Source organism: Colias croceus, chromosome 9 (assembly GCF_905220415.1).
Source record: "Colias croceus chromosome 9, ilColCroc2.1".
In the NCBI taxonomy this organism is placed as follows: Eukaryota; Metazoa; Arthropoda; class Insecta; order Lepidoptera; family Pieridae; genus Colias; species Colias croceus.
Genome location: NC_059545.1, coordinates 5335118 through 5356593, shown reverse-complemented (window position 1 = coordinate 5356593; position 21476 = coordinate 5335118). Strand labels below are relative to the sequence as shown.

The 21476-nt window shown below is 31.2% G+C and overlaps 4 protein-coding genes and 1 long non-coding RNA gene across 7 annotated transcripts; 3 read left to right on the top strand and 2 right to left on the bottom strand.

Moving 5' to 3' along the window:
- The first annotated feature begins 334 nt into the window (after positions 1-334).
- Positions 335-1928, top strand: LOC123694397. Its single transcript, XM_045639820.1, has 2 exons — positions 335-659; positions 1191-1928. The coding sequence occupies exons 1-2, from the start codon at positions 552-554 to the stop codon at positions 1503-1505; spliced, it is 423 nt and encodes a 140-aa protein (XP_045495776.1). The 5' UTR covers positions 335-551; the 3' UTR covers positions 1506-1928.
- A 3191-nt stretch (positions 1929-5119) lies between these two features.
- LOC123694398 lies at positions 5120-6422 on the top strand. 2 transcript variants are annotated; one of them, XR_006751803.1, is made up of 3 exons: positions 5120-5161; positions 5619-5813; positions 6261-6422. It is a non-coding gene; the product is annotated as an uncharacterized LOC123694398 (long non-coding RNA). The 2 variants fall into 2 exon arrangements; XR_006751802.1 differs by lacking the exon at positions 5120-5161 and adding an exon at positions 5480-5517.
- Positions 6423-7778: 1356 nt separating this feature from the next.
- On the bottom strand, positions 7779-11875 carry LOC123694396 (coiled-coil domain-containing protein 93). Its single transcript, XM_045639819.1, has 10 exons — positions 11534-11875; positions 11247-11455; positions 10895-11162; positions 10648-10809; positions 10196-10243; positions 9821-10119; positions 9463-9582; positions 8862-9091; positions 8653-8773; positions 7779-8566 (listed from the first exon to the last, which is right to left on the bottom strand). Exons 1-10 carry the CDS (start codon positions 11615-11617, stop codon positions 8335-8337), a joined length of 1773 nt encoding a protein of 590 aa, XP_045495775.1. The 5' UTR covers positions 11618-11875; the 3' UTR covers positions 7779-8334.
- A 3601-nt stretch (positions 11876-15476) lies between these two features.
- Positions 15477-19454, top strand: LOC123694249 (ubiquinone biosynthesis protein COQ9, mitochondrial-like). Of its 2 annotated transcripts, XM_045639636.1 has the most exons (6): positions 15477-15706; positions 18108-18460; positions 18529-18620; positions 18711-18831; positions 18912-19115; positions 19330-19454. In XM_045639636.1, the coding sequence occupies exons 1-6, from the start codon at positions 15673-15675 to the stop codon at positions 19363-19365; spliced, it is 840 nt and encodes a 279-aa protein (XP_045495592.1). In that variant the 5' UTR covers positions 15477-15672; the 3' UTR covers positions 19366-19454. The 2 variants fall into 2 exon arrangements, with proteins under 2 accessions (XP_045495592.1, XP_045495591.1); XM_045639635.1 differs by lacking the exons at positions 18108-18460; positions 18529-18620; positions 18711-18831; positions 18912-19115; positions 19330-19454 and adding an exon at positions 16148-17989.
- On the bottom strand, positions 19231-21431 carry LOC123694250 (suppressor of cytokine signaling 4-like). The gene is made up of 3 exons (XM_045639637.1): positions 20744-21431; positions 20370-20663; positions 19231-20215 (listed from the first exon to the last, which is right to left on the bottom strand). Exons 1-3 carry the CDS (start codon positions 21235-21237, stop codon positions 20071-20073), a joined length of 933 nt encoding a protein of 310 aa, XP_045495593.1. The 5' UTR covers positions 21238-21431; the 3' UTR covers positions 19231-20070.
- Between the last annotated feature and the right edge of the window lie 45 nt (positions 21432-21476).

The following is a 21476-nucleotide window of genomic DNA, read 5'->3' as shown; positions in this document are numbered from 1 at the left end:
CATATATACATACTTAATACATAGGTATTATAAATTAACTTCGGAATAATATCGAAAGGGGAATGAACTTAAGGATCCAGAATTGTCACCTTTATGAATTGTGACTATGCGCGACGACTAACCGTGAAGGTCATGTGGATAGTCAAGTGTATCGTATCTATAGAGTTTTATACCACATTTAAATGATTGACGTCACAATGCACACAATTAAAGTCTCTTTTACCTGCCTGCGATGTGACCTGCGCCACACACATTCAAAATAAATGTCTATGTGATACGTATAAGGTATAAGTTTACATCGTATTTGAAGAACTCACTCACACATAATATGTAGTTATACAACCTGTTGAGTCGCGACTCGCGACTCGCGGCTACGTAGCCGCCGCGTGCGCACAGCCTTATAAGTATTATTTACTAATAATTATTAGACCATTCATAGTTTAGCCGAATAGTTGCAATGAACTCTTGCAATTGTCGGTGATATCTTATTTGTGATTAGACTAATTAACGTGATTTAAGCGGGTATAAAGGGTTAACTAAGCTTGGTAAAAATGCCGTACATCATGGTAATGGGTGGTATTAGTGCACCGCAATTATCCAAGGACGAAGGAGCGACAGTATACGGACTGAAAAAGGATGAAAGAGCAGTCTTAGTAAGAGTAAGAAATATTTTTTTTATCTATCATGTTTACCACAATGCCGTTATTTCCTAGGATTTTTAAGATTTCGTTTTGACAGTTTAACATAAATATCAGCTTCTTGTAAATATCAATATGATAGTTACTTCAATACTAAGTACATACTTAATAGTTAGGTACCTAAGTAGTTGAAATTCAAGGAACTACTTTGGGGCGTGCCTCATTGGAACTACCAAAACAATGGTGTTTACATTTTATGGTTCATTATAATTTATAAATGAATGGTATCGCCATTTGTTATCAGTAACGCCTAACTTACCGATTTTTAATGCGAATTTTAAATAATTGTAGGCACTGATGTTTTAGCTATAGATAGGTGGCTATTGCAACATAATACAATAGAGCCACCATTGCAAGTGCCAAGTTGCAACATACGTGTTATGTAGTGATTCAGTTATTACAGATAAGCATAAATTACATATAACCCTGAGATTTCATTGTTCAAAAGTGTATGCTTGAATTTTTTATAATATTTAACAATTAAATTTTCAGGAGCTCAATTCATCATTTGGGATGTCCATTGCGACAACATCGGATTTGGAAAGAACGGTCCGGGTAACGCAAAAAGGCATAACGCTCGTCGTTGTTAATAGGATTCATGGTCTTCTTGGTTACGACGTGGTTTCACACGCGATGGCTATGACCAACGCCAATCGGGAACTCATCTCCTTCACAATGTATAAGAAGAGTAGCCCCAACCCACATTCTCATGGCCACTCAACGACCAGCGGTTCACATTCGCATAGTCATTCGACAACTAGCAGCTCACATAAACCTCATTCGCATAGTAATGTCGTACAGTTATAAATAAGATACTTAACCATATATCTTGCAGAACCTAGGTTTAAAGAATAACCGAATTAATGTATAGTGAGATTTTGTATTTTAACTCTGAGATGGTCTCTGTTACTAACTACTATAAATTATTATTTTACTAAAGAAACAGAAATTCGCTTTAAAATCAAAATGATAGAGCACTCGACGTATCAGTGTTGCCTGCACCAAGCCTTATTTTTTCAATGCGAGTGTAACTTGAGTGTAATGTAGCTCACGGGCGAATAAGGCATCGTAAAAATAGAAATTAAACGAAAAATTCGTTCTTCGATTAAACATGGTATTGTCGGTATTACCACGTATTACCTAACTTATTTTGTTTTATTATATAGTAAGAAATATTGCTCTGTGTTAGCAGTATTATATTTTTAAATAAAAATATTATATTAATACAAACTGTAGTTTTATTCGTTTAAAAATTGAACACAAATACAAAAAAACATCAATCAGTCTTGAACATTGGGTTATCTTGTTCCATAATTATGTATCTATTTTATTAGAATTTATTGTAATTATTTAAATTAAATGTCACTAACATGAAGGTACTTATATAAAAATAAAGTGAACAAAAAATAAACGAACATAGCTATGCGCAGGCGCTTAACATAAAATGTGCATAAAATAGATAAGTGTATGGTTGATATATCTATTATTATCTAAACCTACTAGATAATCAATAAATATTTTTCAAGTTGCTTTCCATATTAATTGATTATACAATATACTCACATAATTTAAGTATATTGTATAATTACACACAATTGAAATCTTAATTACAAAAATATTTAACAAAATTAACAGGAATGTGTAAACAATTATCAACAATTTATTAATGTAGGGTACTTCTACTTATATATGTTATAGATACCCTACGAGAATAATAACAAAGTGCCATCACATAATATTGGTATTAAAATAAAAGTAATAAATAGTTACTAACTTTAAATTCTTACTGCGAACCTTTGCCAGTTCACATATATAATATATAAAATAAAGATTTAATGACTGAACTAAGATAATAATAAATCACCGTAAAATTGTGAACACCGTTTACCTTAGAGCATCTAAGCCGTCTTCTCACGGGTTAGATTCTAGCATCTAAAAATCTAACAGTTTCTACAAACTTACGGTGATGGATTTATAATATTACTAGCTGTGCCCGCGACTTCGTCCGCGTGGAATAGCGACTGCATAGTAGTTACTACTTTATATACAATTATTTAGTAAACACGTACTACCATAAACAATTCATAGAATTGTTAATAGAATTTATTACTAATCTAAGCTAAAAAACTTACGTACTTTCCGGAAATCCGGGGCAGTAAAATATCTGGAAAATCCCCCGGAAAATATGTGAAAATGTCCGGGAAATACCCGGAAAATATCCGGAAAATGCGTGAAAATGTTCGGGAAAAGCGTGGAAAATGTCTGAAAAATCTCCGGAAAATGCCAGGGAAATGTGAGGAAAATGCCTGGGAAATGCCTGGAAAATATCTGGAAAATATCCGGAAAATGCGTGAAATGGTCCGGAAAAGGCGTGGAAAATGCCTGGAAAATCCCCGGAAAATGCGTGAGGAATTGCCCGGAAAATATCCGGAAAATGCGTGAAAATGTCCGGAAAAAGCGTGGAAAATGCCACTTCAAATTTGCGAAGTAATTAAAGCAGACAACCAAAAAAAGAAAAAGAAAGCTAAAATCTTTCATATTAAATGTATATGGGATATTCATATTTCATATTATGCACTTAATGTATGGGGGGGTTTAAAGATATTTTTTTTATATTTCTCGATTTATTTAAAAAAAATGATTACGGCCATTATTAGGTTAAGTACTTTCGATATCAGTTTAAAGTTTTTTGTTATCTGTAATACTTACAAAAAAAAATCGCCTGTGCACACTGAACGATTACACCTTGTACATGAATGCCTTAGCAAATGTTCGCCGTGATTATTTAAATGATCATAATTTTTTTTATTAATGAACCAATTGACATGAATTAAACACTAAATGACAAAAAAAATTAACTACAGTTTTGGGTTCGGGATCAATTTAATAATAACACCTGCTAATATTTTTTTACATATTTTCATTGTATAAAATCGTAACATAATTTCCTTTATGTATTGTTCTATTAACACATAGATAATATCTTCCCAAGGTACTAAATTTTAATAAAAAAGTTGTTTTTGTTATTTATATCTAAAAAAGAGTATTTATATTAGAAAGAAATAAACAAAAAAAAATTATAAGTTTTATGGAAGCTGAATGTAATGCAAATGGGCAAATATAAAAGTAAAATTAGGTATTTAAAATAAATAAATGAAACAACTACCAATTACAGAAAAACTTCTTTTTCGGTTGAAAATTGCTGGATCATGAGTATGTATAATTCTTTATCTCTTACCTTGGGCAGTCTGGAAGAGATCGCTAGTAAGCGATAAGACCGCCTTATGTACATACCGTGTTAATCAATTTGGTATGATTGTAAATATTTTACTTGGTGTGGTACCACACACACCAATTGATAAATAATATGTACTCTGATCCCAGTACGATCTGTACCGCGATAGCCATAACGATAATAAAACAATCAGATGACAGTAAAGTACGATTAAAAATCATACTTGTACAGTAGTTGTGAGTGCAATATTTACGTTTCAAAATAACATTTTTTTTTTGTACTAAAACGTAGGTAGATTCTCACGCACGCACGGTGATACGTGGTTGGCTGCCCCTTTTCTCATTCCCGAAAAATATCCTCTAAAATTACCCAAGATTCTTCCAATGATTGTACCATACGTTGGAAATTTACTTTAGTCAACAATTGACCACGCGCCAGGATACTTATTTCTACTACATCCTCATGCAAATCGTTAATTTTTATGAACATTGAATCTGTAAATAAAAAAAATGAAAAGATTACTTTACCTAATTTTATTAAAAAGCTACTAACAAATAAAATTATATAAAGAACTAAAGTGACCTTATTTGGGCGTCTTGTAAAAGTTACACATAAAAATAAAATTTCATCATTTTCTTATTTTGTCGTAACTTCAATTCTAATTAAAAACATGAGTCTAACTATATAATTAATTAATAAAGAAATAATTAATTATAAAAGCTACAACTTTGTGGGAACGCAAGAAGGATTTTTTAAAATGTCACAATTAACTGTTAATAGTGTCTTGTGACCAGGCAATGACTAAGGAATCCTATGGACAGGGCATAATGTTCTATACAAACAACTGATTATACAAATATCATGCATTTCGATACCGAAATAATAAAACGAATACTGTCTCTTTCTAACTAATGAATATTCTGCTAAGTGAAAATATATGACTATACGTCAGTCAGTGCTAATTCTATACCGTTTGACATTTGAAGTTAGCTCAAATACCTACTGTGGCCGGGCGCCATTTTATGTTCTCGTTATTATGATGTACATGCTCTGTCATTGCTCCGTAGTAAACATTGAAAAATATTGAATATTTTTGTGATTGTGACAAACATTTGTGTCTAAAACATATAGAGTGGTCAAGGACAAATAGTGGCATAATACCAAAGCGCAGTATTGTGGGATGTGGCTCCGGAAAGAATGAAAACTAGAAAAGTTTGTCTTTGCACCGGTATGTATACGTTTTGACTGAAATATTAGTTATTACTTTGCTGATTTACTTATTTTCATGTATATTGAATTGAGGAGTATTCACAGACTATGTTCAGTGTAAAATTGTTACCAAATATAGCTTTATTTTGTATATTTTCGTTCTAGTAAAATAATGAATTTGGGTGCTAGTGATGACTTATAATATCGACATCAGCAAAATGTTCGATGAAGACGTGCGTCTCCCAAGGCTGTGTCATTAATCTTAAGAATAGTTGCTTTGGTGAATACACTTCCAAAATAACAAATTAATTTTGCCAAGAGCAGCAGAAGGAAAAATAAAACACTTAAATTTACCTAATATGAATTTTAACTTAAGTAAGATTAATCGCTTTTATAGTAGGTACTTTAAAAATGTATTTATAAATAAGTCAGGTCAGGACTAAAATTATAATAACCTAAAAATTCATTTTTTGAAGGTTACCAAGAAGTGAAAATAGAAAAGGAGAATGGTTAGAAGCAATTGAAAATGAAAATATCAAGCCAAATGTAAAGGATATAATATCATAGTATGTTCCCTACATTTCCCCGAAAGTGCTTTCAATAGAACAATGGATGTGATTAGTCTGCACGATGATGCTATACCAGTATGTCTGCCGCTGCATTCACACAGGGTGAGGTTTTTATCTGTAGACACGTGATGTCTTCCAATTTACTTTTGGTCTTTTTATTTAGATTTAGGGCTGTCATTTATAATCTAACGTTTCTCCTATTTTGAAGGAGGCCTGTGAACAAACTGAGATGGTTTTATATGATTTTTTGAGTACAAACTTGGGTGATATTTGGTTGTTGAAATGTTATTGACTGAGGGAAAGTGCAATTTACTTTAAATACATGGGGTGTTTTAAGTTATTTTTCTATTCTTTATAAATTTATATTTATAAAGCATTTCAATGCCATAAAACCAAAAATATAAATTCAAGTTCCGCTATTGTAAGCCCTAATGTTGATATTAATTTCAAACCATCAGCATTGCCCTTTTAATTAAAATGTATTGCATTTTAGTTTAAATGTAAAGTGAACAATGCTAGTTAATGTAAACTGTGACATTTCATTTCCAGGTACCAGTTGAGCCTCAAATCCCGAACTCAAAAATGAACAGAGTGTATCTGAGTGCATTCCAGGCTACACAAAATAGTTTAGCTCTATAATTTTCTCTATTATTATATATTATTGTTTTTTTTTTGTCTATTATTTATAAATAAATAAATACAATTACTGTATATTGTGTTGTTCATCGTAATAAAATACTATTATATACCTATATTAGTATATATTATGTTGTTTCATTATATTACATTCCTCAAAACTGAAATTACCAAATTGTAAGTCTACCGTAATCCTTATATCGAAGTCAAAATTGAACTGGATTTATCAAATTATACAGGGTTAGCTATCTTGTCCGGCGAGGTTGCTGGTGTTTTACAAGTAACCCTGTATAGGTGTTACCGTCACGAGCAGCCATCGTCATACTTAATTTTATTAATTGGCATCGTCATTTTTTCCATTTGTAATTTTACTTCTATGTTTTGTACAATAAAGTTAAAATAAATAAAAAAGAGTGTGTGTTTATGTACACGCGTTACAAGTTACGCGCCAAAAGAAGTATAACTTCAAAAAAAATATATTAATATTATTTTTATATCGATAAACATAATAATGTTTATCGATATATTCTCGGCACTAAACACCGCCATGTTTTGTTACAAGCAATATGGCGCCGGCCACACTTTTTTTGTAGGTATGTCACTTCCATGTGATTCCTTATTCATTGTGAGTTGTGACATCAAATAATAAACATCTACCCTCACTTGTAAAATTTTATTTAGTATATTCACATAAAATATAAGCACCTGAAGTGGACTCTGGGAAGACATGGGTTAAAAAGTTAAATAAATAAGTACAATTAAAAACCCCACCAATATCATATTATTTAATTTTTAATTATAAATTTGCAAGAAACGTTAAACATGTAAATTGATTTGATTTTAATGAAGTCTCATAGATGGCGCTGTTTCAAATTTGTCTTTATACTACTAAGATTCATTAAACTGTTTCTCTGCCAAAATTACGTAAATGACGTAGTTTTTATAGTGTAAAGCTAGATAATAGCGTGGCTTACCCAAAAACAACATTTAAACATGAGTCTTTAGATTGTACGCTGTGTAATACACGGAATACGTTAGAAAAATAAAGGTTCACAGCTCCTCCCCCGGAGGTGATAGCATGATAATGTGTATATAAAAGCCTCACCCGACCTGTTAGTAATATTCATGCAAAATTTGAAGTCAATCTATGCGGTACTTTTCGAGATTAGCTCGGACAAATATACAGACAAACAGACAAACAGACAAACCGACAAACAGACAAACAGACAAAAATTCTAAAAACTATGTTTTTGGCTTCTATATCGATTATAGATCATGGATTATGTATTCTTTTAAAAAAATATTCAATGTACAGTTTTGACTTTCCTACGATTTTATTATATGTATAGATTTGATACTAAGGCGAAAAAATTAAGATCCGTACTAAAAGTAGCAATTAGAATGGATAGCGAATTAAATTCAGTAAAATAATTAAATAAAAAATACGTTTTTAATTACGAATACCCAAAATATAACGTCACGTGAAGTAGGTATAATTCGTTGTATCTTTTGTTAATATAACAATTTACAAAGTTTGAATCTCAGTGATAGTGTAAATATTATTAACAATACTTAAAACCATATCATAATTAAAGAATTTGAATTTGAATATATGTATATATTATGTATTACGAATATATCCTAGAAATGGTTTATCAAATCCCTTATTTTACTTTTAACTCTGCTATTGCCAAAACTCTTATATAACTTTCAATAGTGAAATAAAGTTTTATTTAAACGTCTAACAATCGACCCCTCGACTACTGAGTCGGTTGTTTGTTAGACATTCAGGACTCAGCAGTCCGGATAGAAAAGCTATATCCCAGACATATTTATAAGATCCCACATTATGCTAGGCAATGTCATATGACTAGAACAAAAAAAAAAGTGAACTTGTTAGATTGATTGCAAACCAAAATACTATAAACAATTTAATAAACAAATATATTTTATCATTGCACAATAAATAAAACTTGTAACAAATTCTTCAGTGTTCTTCAGAGCCGATTCTATGTCTTTCAGAGGCGAGTTTCTTCAGGGCAGCCGCGTATTGTCTCTGTACATCCATTAGCCTGCAATATTCTGTATGAAGAGCTGCCTTTTGTTCTTTCTCATTTTTATACTTCTCCTCAACTTTCCGTACAGTTTTATTCACCCAATCAACGATAGACTCAAACTGCGTCATAAATTCCTCTCGTTTTCTTGGCGATGACATTACCCTGAAGGCGTTAGAAATACGTAAAATTAATTGTAACAATAAGCTTTGAAAATTATTCAAATTGACAATTATTCAAATATTACTCACTCGTCATAATTATCCAAAATAGAATTAAGCAAACTCAATTCTTTCGAGGTATAAAGCTTAACTTCGTAAAGTGTATTGTAAAATATATAATACTGCTTTGTTTCTTTGTGTTTTGACGCAACTGAAAGAAATACAAATAAGATTCAAATTACAAAATAAACTTATTTTTTAATTCATTCACTGATTAAAATAATTTGATATAAACTGACCTTGATTATATAATTCAACAAAACGTTTCTCGTATTGCAATAGTTCTGCAGTCCCTGGAACCTCATCAATGGCTACCGTGTATCTCAAAACCTGACGATTGAGATGTCCCAGTTCAGATCTAATTTTACTTATAAAGTCTTTTAATTTCTTCTCTCTGTCGTTAAATTCTTTCAGCTCGGCGGGCGTCAATGGTTCCTCTTCAACGACAGCTGTGGGCTCTTGAGCAGTTCTATGTACCATAAAATAGATTTAAATTATAGATAAAGATACTTATATTAAGCAAACTATTAAATATATTATACTACTAGCGGTCCGCCCTGGCTTCGCCCGAAGTACATATTTCGCAATAAAAGGTAGCCTATGTTCTTTCTCAGGGTCTAAAGATTGTCTGTGACAAATTTCATCAAAATCAGTTGAGGGGTTTAAGCGAGAAAGCGTAATAGACAGACAGACAGAGTTACTTTTTCATTTATAATATTAGTAGGAATATTGTTGTCTGAACAAATGTCTTTGTAAGTAAGAATGTTCATGTAAAATATATTAACACAAGATTAACACTATTTAAGTCTGAATAATTCCCTACAAGGATTATTATATTACCTTAGTTCTTCATTTAGTTTCTTGTGTTCGAGCTCCCTCTGATGAATAACCTTTAATAACTCATTTCGTTCCCTGGCAAGGTCTTTCAATGACTTGTAGTACTCTTTCACCTTTTTATCACTGCAATACAAATTATTAAAAATTAAAATTATTTTTGTAATATCAAGGCTTTGTCGTTTGTAAAATTTTTGTTTGCAAATGATTATAAAATATTTGAGAATTTTATTTTTTTTAAATAGTAAAAGTCGTAAAAGGTAGGAAAAACCCTCATTCTTATTATAAAGCATTTGAATGGTATAAAACTAAATATCAAATAATAAAATATCCAATGTTAGTGTAGTTTCCTTCAAACATTTACCTGTAATCATCAGTTTTCGTAAGTTTACTTGTAATTTTCTGCAATTTATTGACTACATGGGTATATTTCTTCTTCGCTTTGTCCATTCTTTCCTCGTGTTCCTTCCTTACAGCATCCACCTCACTCTCCATTGTGTTAATGACGTTGCCTAATTGTTCTATATCTTCTGAGTATTTTAACTTTTCACTTTCTTCTAACTCCTTTGGAATGTCACCGGTGAGCTCCGATTGTAAAACAACATAATGTATTTTGCTATCTCCATTGTCCTTTTCATTGCTTTCATCAACAAACTTGTTGGTCTGAAATAAATAAATGAGCATATTTGATAAATAATTTAGCTTTATTTGTAAATTTTGTTGCAAATGCAAAAATTACCTCTGTCGTGATTTCTGATGGATCAGCAAGAGTTTTCTCATAGTCATACTGAAACACATTTAATAAAACAGTCAATACTTATGTTAAAACACTTTTTTCTAATACTAGACTTGCAATTGGATGCAATAACATACACAGATGAAGTGTTATGCATGTAATAATGTAGATAATGAAACCAGATTTTTGGATGCCTTCTAGAATACATCCTCCTTTTTGAGTATTTCATCCCTATAGGATGGATTTCTGGGGACATGGGTTTTAGCACATGATTTTTTTATTTGTATTGCTGTGTTAACAATTACACAAATTGAGACATAAAACTAGCCGAAATAATGGACAAAATAACTTGTACTTGATAAATTTCAAGCTGCAAAATTAATAAAAAAGTGTAAACAAACAAAAATAGACAAAAATAGCTCTTAGGTATTCGATAAATCATATTAATCACTTACCAATATTTCTAATCCTTCATCAGGCTGTGAATCATTTTTACTATTAGATATATGCATTAAGACACGCTGATCATATTCAGACAGTACTGCATTTACCTGTTCTAGTTCATTGGAAGACAAACCACCTTTTCTTTTACGAACTCTACATGGCTTATATAAATTCTGAAAACATTTACAATTAATCACCAATAACTTCTTTCAATTGGTAGAAAAACGTTTTTCCATGAATATTGCATTATTTAATTACCTGTACAATTGAAAGGTTTCTTAATAATTTTTCTTTTTGTAAGTAAAGTGCTCTATCTGATTCAAATATGTGTTCTTTTTCATACTGCATGACAGCAAACTTACGAAGTTCATCTTCCTTAGCTTCCCGAAATTCACTTGAATATTTAATCAACCACTGCACCAATGGATATATATTTATGAAATCTAAACCTTGTATTTGATGAGGTTCTATAATGTATGGACACTTCATAGTAGGTAGTACTTTTACTATTTTTTCTGTTAATGCTCTGGAAAAGCAAATATTGATCAATAATGAATATTTACAAAAATATTTAAAACAAGTGTTAATATTAATCAATGGAGATTATTACATTTTTTTACCAATGGTCAGGTTCTCCTCAAACAACAGGTTTATATCTATGTCAATATCGCATAATTCAATGCACCAAGTAAGACCACCAACAATTTTGTCAAAAGCTGATAGGCCTTGCAGCTGAGCTCTATAGTAACCAGCTGCAACAAGTGCATCTGATATTTCATGCCATTTTACCAACTGTTCTGCATCTTCACGTACTTCAACCTTTGATTGAAAAATAAGTAAACTATGTCAATAAAACATAAATCAGAATAATAAATATAAAGTTCGGTAACAATTTACCTCTTTCCCTTGATTATCGACCGCACTATATATATTCATTAACGGTTTTGACCGCGTAAAGATGTTTTTGTGTTTAGTAGCCATGGTTTGAATAAGAAAATGTTTAATGGGTGTTTTATGTACTACTTACTAACTGCTTCAGGAATACAGTGTAATAGCATGACAATATTATAATTTAGCGCATAAAAATTATGGAATGTGCCTTAAATAATAATGAATTCTTGTGTATCGTATATAATACATTTCCTACAATAATCTAAAATGTAATACAAAATAGAAAAGGCAGAATTTTTAAGCCGCTTATCATTTTTCAATAAAACAGGTTACGACTGACGTGAGACGTCTCACAAGTGACAACCACAGAGCTTCAAACAAGAAGCTTATATCTTATACACTGGAGATTTCGGTATGAACATTTGACGTGTACAAGAAAATTGTTGTCTTTTATCACTTTCACACCTAACTTGGTATTGCCACTGTTAATACGAAGTTTTCCCAAGGCTACTATGTATGCCGTAATATTCTGTGCAAAAGGTTAGTTTTTGTACATGAGTTTGTTGATAAATTGCCAACAACGTCATTCAGAAGCATTGTTGGATGAGACAATTATTATTTATGCTAAATAAAATAAGTATCTGGACCAATTATTAAAAAGCGATACGCCCTGATTATGGGTAGTTACCATAATAAAATTGTAGCAACTCTCACTTTGACAATATGGCATAAGTGTCAAAAAAATTGCGTCGCTTCGAATATTTAAGTTAATATTGTTGCGTATTTAATAAATATTTTCCGAATATAAATAATGTATTGCATTGTGAAAAATTGCAGAAGTGTTTGGACACCAAATTCTGGCATAGAATTTCACAGGCAAGTGTATATTTACGTTATTTACAATATTCCTCAATACTCCTGCATTTACCTGTTTAGAATCATTTCAATGGCAAAAATTGTAAAATTTTGCATCATTTTAGAAAGCAGTCATGTTAAATTTGTTATTTTCCTAATACTTTATCATTTTTCAACAAGTTTTCAATAAACAAAATTAACAAGTAAGGTAACCATGATGACGAGTTTTTATGGATAGTGAAGAGAATATATTGTAATAACAATATTATGATGAAATTTAGAACACCATTTTCAAGATTTTTACTAGTAATGAAACAACACTCGACATCGGTATTGCACTCACATGTAGTTATAAGATTGTTCGTTGTTACATTGAAATTTATACTTTTTTAACTTACCTCATATTTTTTGTTTTAGGTATTTCAGCTTTCCAAAAAGTAAAATAAAAATAAATATATGTGCCCATCAAGGGTAAAATTACTGAGGATTACGACCCAGAAAAAAATACCTTTTGAAAAATAAACTTTGTAAAGTTAGCTGAAATTTGTGCAAGGCGTTTATTATAAACAGTTTTTCTTTGATGATTTTGGCTTGAAATTGACCCGTCGAAGCAACGCGTTTAAAAAGAAGATCTGAGTAGCTTACAATTTGGTAAACAGCATCTGATGCAAAACACAACTTTCCTCTATTTACAAAGGATGTTAATGCTATATATCGGTTCATATCCAGGCTTTGTAGCCAAGAGTTATTTAAAATTATCATTCTATACCAATTAAAATTGTATGTACCTATAAAGTATGGCCAGTAATATTATAATATAATTAATACTGTTAAAAATATATGTCATTATTTATAGACCATGATTTTTAGTTTTTTCTATTTCGAAAAATCCTGAATATACAAACCAGTGTGGTCACCCACAGAAAGAGACAAAAAACAACACTGACGTCATTCAAGGTTATATTTTCTTGTGACAAGTCAATGGTCATAGTGCAATCTCCAGTGTATTAGATATAAGCTTCTTGGCTGCAAATAATATGTGACAACCGAGGTGACGGTGACAACTGACAAGTGTGATTTTTCATGATACCTATGCCTATCGGTCAATTAAGCAAAGCTGGCATGTTCACAGTACTCACACTTATGCAATTTCACTTACAGTATGTTCAAAAATAAATGCGACTCTAGTTTCATTTTAGAAAATATTCAAGTTTTAGACTGGCTTGCATATTCGCTCGTCTTTTAATTCTATTGAATATGCTTAGGATATGTCACAACTAAGCGCTCTAAAAGATTTTCCGCAAAATTTAATTACGGATCAACAACTTTACGAACACTTCCAAAGAACACATACCGCAATAAGACATTGGTATTCAATTTTAAGTAAGAACAACCGATATCGTTTGTAAATTAATGTAAATGGTGATAACTCTGATTATTAATTAGTAATTTGATTTTTGAAAAAAAAAATGCCGATTTTAGTCAAAATCTATATTTTTCTAACAAGATCCTTATCATCCAAATTTCCACCTTGGTGAGAAAAATTGACATTTCTAATGAAAATGAACAAAAAATTAAATGATTTTATTAAATACTGTAAAATAGTATATAATTCTTAGATATTCGTACTACACCAATTACATCACCCTGTATTTATAAACAATTGTAAAATATGACACATACATAGGCCGGGAGATACTAACACAAAATTTCGGGTCATTTGTAACAGAATGAGGGTTCTACAGAGGTCTTATTACGCAATGACAAAAAGAAAAATGATGGTCAGAACGCTGGTACCGGCGGACTAGTCGCGTGGGCGTAAGTCACACTCGTCGGATAAGTAAGACCCCTCTAGACCGCCATCCTGTTACAAATGACCCGAAATTTTGTGTCAGTATCTCCCGGCCTAACATGTGCAATGTGTAAATGTGTTGACGTTCCAGCTCTTCTTAATATACTTATACGCGTGTATTAGATATAAGCTTCTTGCTACGCTACGATATGTACCTACCAAGAAGCTTATATATCTAATGCCGGCACTACACATAGGCCAATGCGTTGGCAAGCGCGTTGGCACATGCACTTGTCTATGTGTAGAACGGGCGTTTTGCGCGTTGGTGGTAGGTATTTGAACGTTGGCCAGCGCGCTTGCGAGCTTGCCGCGCGGTGTCGGCAACATCAAAGGACACTTGTCGCAAGCTTGGCGCACCATCCACACATTGGCCGCGCGATCAGTTTGACTGTAGCAGCGATCAGGAGTGCTCTTTTTTTTCTTGCGGCGAATTAACTTGACAAAATGGCGAACAATATGAATAACGAGGAAACATTTAAATTTATTGAGCTCTATCAGAGTGAAAACTGCCTGTGCAACCCAAAAAATAAGTACCATAAAAATAAAAATGTTGTATGTATTAAAAGTGCCACATAAATAAGGTTCTTGGACATGCCGTTTTCCTCACAATGTTTTACTTCACAAAGAGCATACTACTTTAATATTATTTTAATATTATAAATGTGAAAGTGGGTTTATTTCTTTATAAATATACACTTTATAAAAATACATATATGTCTTTATTATTTATAGACCATGATTTTTAGTTTTTTCTATTTTGAAAAATCCTGAATTTACAAACCAGCGTGGTCACCCCACAGAAAGAGACAAAAAACATAACTGACGTCATTCAAGGTCATATTTTCTTGTTACAAGTTAATGGTCATAGTGCAATCTCCAGTGTATTTAGATATTATAACCTTCTTGTTACCTACTGACATGAACACACAGAACAGTAAAAACAGAACATCTAAATATTACTTGCTCTGTGACTGTGATGAACATGACTGACATGGACATGAAAGAAATTCTAGGAAATTGAATAGAATTCCGGAGTCCCTACTTATTGGGTGGAGCTATTAATAATGAAAATTACTGATTTTTAGATTGCAAAACAATTGAGTTCTGCCACCACCACCACAACTTTCAATTGTCACTAGAAGAATGTGATACGATGTGAAAGAATCTTAAACACAGATCTTAAATAATAATAAATATTACTTGCTCTGTGGTTGCCAGCTGCTACTTGTCAGTTGTCACCTGCCAAGTGCCAGTTCACTCACTGTAAAACGTCTGACAAGCGGCAAAAATTCATCACACAATTCATTTCATTATTTTGTAAAAGAAAAGGTTTTTAAATTATACAAACAGCACTTTGACTGTAAGGTTAAGTAAAAAATACAAAATACTGAAAACATAGTTTATGTAAAAAGTGTTAAAACCCCGGGAAATTCTTGAAATGAACATGAGTAAATTGCCAAGACTTTTTTGCTGTGAGTAAATTAACCTTATTTGTTTTTCTCTTTATGCCAAGCCACTCACCCAACATACATGTATTTTTAACATTTCGCTTAAAACATCGACCTTACATAGTATTTAGGTCACAGTGACTCAATATTATTGATTTTTCTGCTTCTCTTTATGTCTTTGATAATTGAAATCTCGCACATATACATTTCATCACTACATATATTTTTTATATAATTTTTTTACTTATTTATTTATTCTTCTAATAAAAAAAATATTTTAATTCCATTATAAATTAGGTACTTAATTATTATTTTGTATAGTATTTTAAATGAATTGGGAATGTTTATGTATATGTTGTACTACTTAACTAATTAAAATTTGGTATTATAATATTTAAGGTTTCCATTAAATATTTTATGCAATCAAATCAAATAAATCAATACAATATAGGTAATTAATTTCAGAGTTCAGTTTGGAATAGAACTCTTTTTTAGTACTACATCATGGAGCAAAAGAGTGATGTTGTGGATCTTGTTTCATCTTTGTTGGATTCTGGAAAATACAAAGAAGCTTTGGGCATACCAAATGAAAAAAAATATGCAGAAAGTTTTAAAGATAACTGCTGGGACTTAATATCTATTGTAGTTAGTAAAGTTCAAAATGATACTATCACCTTAAAACCATCTCTCTATGGTGCTTGTGAAGAACTACTCTCAGTTATCATAGAAAAGGCAACACCTGAAGAGGCTTTGCTTGAATTTATTGAACAAATTGAAGTTGCCAAAAATGATACACAATTTAGTATTATATTGAATCCTCTGCAAAAATTACTCAAAAAATTGTCAGTGAAAAGAGGAAGATCTTTAGAATGGTGTCTTAACTCTATAAGTACATACATAGAAGCTATACCCATTCCTGAACACCAATTAGAAGGAAAAGAGAGGTTGTTGATGGACAGTGACACTAATGTTAGAAGAATAATACATGTGTACTCACTTTTACCATCCTTCTACCAGCCCTTTGTTGAAGAGGTAACTAAAAATGATTGTAATAATAAAACTGTTACCATTATTGCTGCCTTCTTGATTAGTCTCTTTGGGAAGCCATTGATTTATATGGATTTAGATCCTGAATCTGGTATAAATGGCCAATTTCGACAATGTTGTGAAATAATTCTTAAAGATGTATGCACACTCGTAAAAAATGTTTTAAAGTTTATACCATATCTCGAAAAGGCTTACAAAGAAAGTCAAATTGCTAATCCAAAAAAGAAAACATCTGATAATGATGATGATGTACATCCATATGAGCACAAAGAAAAAATTAATGTTACAACATTATCAGGACTATTCTATCTTACATTTTCTGGTGATTTTGAGTTTCCAGGTTATGCAGTCCCTCAAGTTTTCTCATCTGAGTATATAGTTCATAGTGCATTATTAAGTGTTAATCACTTTTTACAGTTTGCAGAGTATGGCCCTCAAATAAAAGGCCTGGCATTATGTAACAATTTACTGAGACTTTATGACAATAAAACATCACACATATTTCTAAATTTATCTATACATTATGATTTATGTAAAAGTCTAATAAATTTATCAATATATTCAAGTTATGAAACTGTGCGAAAGAATTCTGTGAAATTAATAGGCATGCATATAAACAAATTTGATTACAAAGGTAGGATAATGCTTATTAAATATATTATAGATGTAGCCAATCATTCAGGTATGATAGGTTATGCTATAACACAATACAAAAACTCATTGGATGAAGCATTTAAAGAGTCAGACTTACCAGAATGCTTCAGTGGAGCGCAATTTCTTAACATGGTCAAGAAAATTTGTTATCTGCCACATGGAGTTGAATCTGACCTTGTAGAATTAGCAGACCAGATTATTACAGCATTAAATTTCTTAAGATATTTGGCATTGAAGGATGTCGAAAATAAAACAGGAATTCGAGAATGTTTTCCAGTTATTGAAACTGATTACTTGGACAAATTACGAACTGGCCTTAATATGTCTAAAGCTCATTATGAAATGAAGTTAAAAGAGTTAGAAGAATCAAAAGGTATATCTAGTAAGGAGGACAAAATATCTATTAACGTTGGAGGAAACATGTTGGACAAGATTCCCACAAAGAATAAGAAAGAGATCATTCACTCTGCACTCAATGCTTTCCACTTAATTGAGGGTCTTGTTGGTCGTTTATCTGAGTGTGTAAATATTAATAAGGCACAAGTAAACAATAATTAGAAATTATTTTTATGCATAAATAAAAATAAATTATTTGAAATTGTTTTATTGTTTGTTTTTTTCCTTCCTCACCCATTTTTTTTGTTTTGTATCAAAATTACACTGATAAGCATAGTTGTGTCACAATAACTTTTAATAAAGGATATTTTATGTATTCTTTTAACAGCCCTAAGGAATGGCCGTAGATGCTTGAAACCAATGATTATTGTTCCAATAAACAAAACACAAAATATTATAAGGCATTACTGCCAAGTCCCTGAAAGTAAAGACAAAGTTATACCAGTTACAAGGGTGGATCATGATGAAAATCAATATGAAGATGATATAAAGAACAAAATTCTAGCTAAAGCATTAGAATTTGTAACAAAAACTGGCTGGTCTGTTGAATCTCTGGCTCAAGGTGCAGAAGCTGTTGGGTATCCAGGTATAACTCATGGACTATTCCCTAATGGAGGTGGAGATCTTGTCCATTATTTTAATATTAAATGCAATGAACAACTTGTGGAGCAAATGAAAACTGTAAGTATATTTTTGCTGAAAATGTTGATCAGTAAAATTATAAGAATTAAATCATTTCAATTTTTCAGTGGCCTAAAGAAGATCTCAAAGACTCGAAGATACCAGCACAGAAAGTTGAAAATGCAATTATGGCTAGGCTGTTAATGCTTGAGCCTTACAAGTAAATCTTAATATTCATTCTTATAACTTTTATATGTGTAATATAATATGTATAGTGAAATTTCAAATTAACTGAATTTCTTCATTTCAGAGCAACTTGGCCAAAGGCTATGGCAATCCAAACATTACCTAATAATGTTCCAAACTGTTTAGCAACTTTGCTTTCTTTAGTAGATGATATCTGCTATCACACAGGGGATCGAAGTGTAGATGTGAGAATTTATATACGGAGTTTCATTGAATTTTTATAAAAATAGCTGACAAAAATGCTCATTGTCTTAACTATTTTTAGTTCAATTGGTACATAAGAAGAGTTGGGTTGGCCGGTATTTATAAGGCGTCAGAATTATTTTATCTCACCGATAGCAGTGAAGGAAATAATGCAACAAGGAACTTTGTGAAGTCAAGAATAAGGGATGCTGAATTGATTCAAACTGCACTTAATATGAATCCAGTTGCAGTAGCTCCACAATCCTTAACTGCTGCCTTTGTCACGGTATAATGTTTTGTAAATTACAAAAAAAATAATCAAGATTGTTTTAAAACATTTAACTGCGAAATTTGTTAAATTTACGAAAAACAAGATATAAAAATAATAAGTTTCAGTATAATTATTATAAAGAAATATATTTATAAAAATCTTCAATTTTATGTAGGTAACAATTATTAGTATATGAACACATTGACATGGTTGTTTTCTTCTTTTTCAGGCCAAAAACATGTTGGGCATCAATACACTCAAATAATTTAATGGATTTGCTTTCAATTAGATTCTAGAAAAGGACTACAGTATTTTTAATTTGCAAATTACGAAATATAAATTTATTTTATTTAACTCCTTGTTTGATTTTCAATTTGAGCAAACATCATCCTGAGTTTTGAAAATACATATATACATTTATAAGGTACAAATTATACAACTAATATTTGAAGACTGATTGAGTAACATACATTGAACATTGTTTATATAGAAGTCAATATAAATTTAACAAATAATATAACTAACATTGCCATAACCAATCACACAACTATAAAAGAATACAAATTTAATTAAAATATATTATAATGATAGTCACTATGATATTACATTTGATAGCATTGATTCACGTAACATTAATTGATAGTAAAGTGAAATTCTTAATAGATAAACATTTAATTCACACACTTCCACATACAGTTCCCCATAATCATGCAATTGATATACTCGAACCACAAATGGAACACAATCTAAAGAATTTTTCACTAAACATTAATTATTAACCAATTCAATACACATTCTATTGTAAATGCTTAAAATAGATTTAAATTGATATGGTTACAATACACAAAAGATAAAATTAATAAAGTTGTGAATTAATGCTGACAAAATATATTTTTACCCTTTAAAATCGTCCTATGACTGATACACATCCTAATAGTAAGGCACATGTATATATTCAGCTATATGATGATTATGTGGGAGCAATATAGTCACTGCCTATTGACACATAAGATATAAGGTTCGGAGGTAATGGCAACTTACTCCATAACTTTTCTGCAACTGTTTGTCTTATAACGAATCTGCATATCTTTTGTAGTGAGTCCAATTTTGCAAACCTGAAAAAAGAAAAAGAATGTTTATGTAATTTTTGTAGGAAAATTTTTTTCATGCAAAGGCAGGTATGACTTATAAAGGTCAAAATTGCAAAGCTTTGTAAAATTAATTAATAATTAATAAAAATTAGAAATTATTTATATACATATGGTTTACCTGTTCAAAGGCCGTGCCAGCTTTACAGGCATTTCAAATAAGTTTGATTTCACATCAACAGTAGCACAATGCTCAGATATTCTACTGGCCGGTACAAATGTTTCATTATTGAGAGAAAATAAACCATCTGCATGGCGAAGACGTGCATGCAATGTTCTGCCCACACATCGGAAGGATACACATAATATGTGGCGTGAATCATAGGAATCCCTGACTAAAAACACATTATCATGCTGTCCAGCTAAAAGCTCCTCTGCTTCACTTGAAGTAATACCACCCCAGTACCATCCATGTCTAAAATTACATAAAAAAATTAAACACCACATTATATTATAGCCATAAGATTCAGGAATCAGAACAAAAAATATACTCACTTAGATAATTGACAGTAAATAGCACAGCTCTCTACAGAAACATGCTGATGATGTCCTCGAAGTACAGAATGGTCATCTGAGTGTTGACATTTCAACATTTGCTTATTGAATTCAATATCCTTCTTTTGTTCAGTCTTAGCAGATAACATTAACCTTTCTCCTGAAGTAGATGCTTCAACAGGTGTGTTGTAGCTATTGCACAGATAATCATTTCCATTATTCTTGTTCCCAAAGTAACGTTGTAATGATCTTACACTGCCAGTAATGAAAAGTTTATTTTTCCAAAACTTAACAAACTTGTTAGTGTTAACAGGAGACTTGCGATCAGATAAAAATACACAATTCACTATATCTGTATCATTAAAATCACATTTATTGTCAATAGTTCTTGGTAAATGTTTACATTCCATAGGCTTTAACCACTTTCGAAGACAACCTGTTGTAAGCCATTTACGTCGGTTACAGTGAGAACAACGTTCATAGTTCTTATTCATTTTTATCTGCTATACTTAAAAACAACCATCTACTTATCCGGCGCTTTACTAGATTCTCGCTTATTTCTTGTTCAATTATATGTTAAAATGTCGAATGTCTTGAATATTCCAATTCCCAAAATCCCAAATAAACATTCAAAACAGATTTGTGTCAATTCTTTCTGTCATTTCTTTGACACATCTTCACAGATTAATCATGTGTATGTGTAGGAACTAAGAGTGGTACATACATTTAATAA

Excerpts from the sequence above, each read along its gene's own strand:
- LOC123694397 (XM_045639820.1), top strand. The coding sequence starts at position 552 with ATGCCGTACATCATGGTAATGGGTGGTATTAGTGCACCGCAATTATCC. Across the intron at positions 660-1,190 it reads AAAGAGCAGTCTTAGTAAGA|GAGCTCAATTCATCATTTGG; the intron begins GTAAGAAATATT and ends TTAAATTTTCAG.
- LOC123694396 (XM_045639819.1), bottom strand. The coding sequence starts at position 11,617 with ATGGCTACTAAACACAAAAACATCTTTACGCGGTCAAAACCGTTAATG. Across the intron at positions 11,163-11,246 it reads CTGACCATTGGTAAAAAAAT|AGCATTAACAGAAAAAATAG; the intron begins GTAATAATCTCC and ends TTGCTTTTCCAG. Across the intron at positions 9,583-9,820 it reads ACGAAAACTGATGATTACAG|TGATAAAAAGGTGAAAGAGT; the intron begins GTAAATGTTTGA and ends TTTGTATTGCAG.
- LOC123694249 (XM_045639635.1), top strand. The coding sequence starts at position 16,187 with ATGGAGCAAAAGAGTGATGTTGTGGATCTTGTTTCATCTTTGTTGGAT.
- LOC123694250 (XM_045639637.1), bottom strand. The coding sequence starts at position 21,237 with ATGAATAAGAACTATGAACGTTGTTCTCACTGTAACCGACGTAAATGG. Across the intron at positions 20,664-20,743 it reads ATTTACTGTCAATTATCTAA|ACATGGATGGTACTGGGGTG; the intron begins GTGAGTATATTT and ends ATGTAATTTTAG. Across the intron at positions 20,216-20,369 it reads CTGGCACGGCCTTTGAACAG|GTTTGCAAAATTGGACTCAC; the intron begins GTAAACCATATG and ends TTCTTTTTTCAG.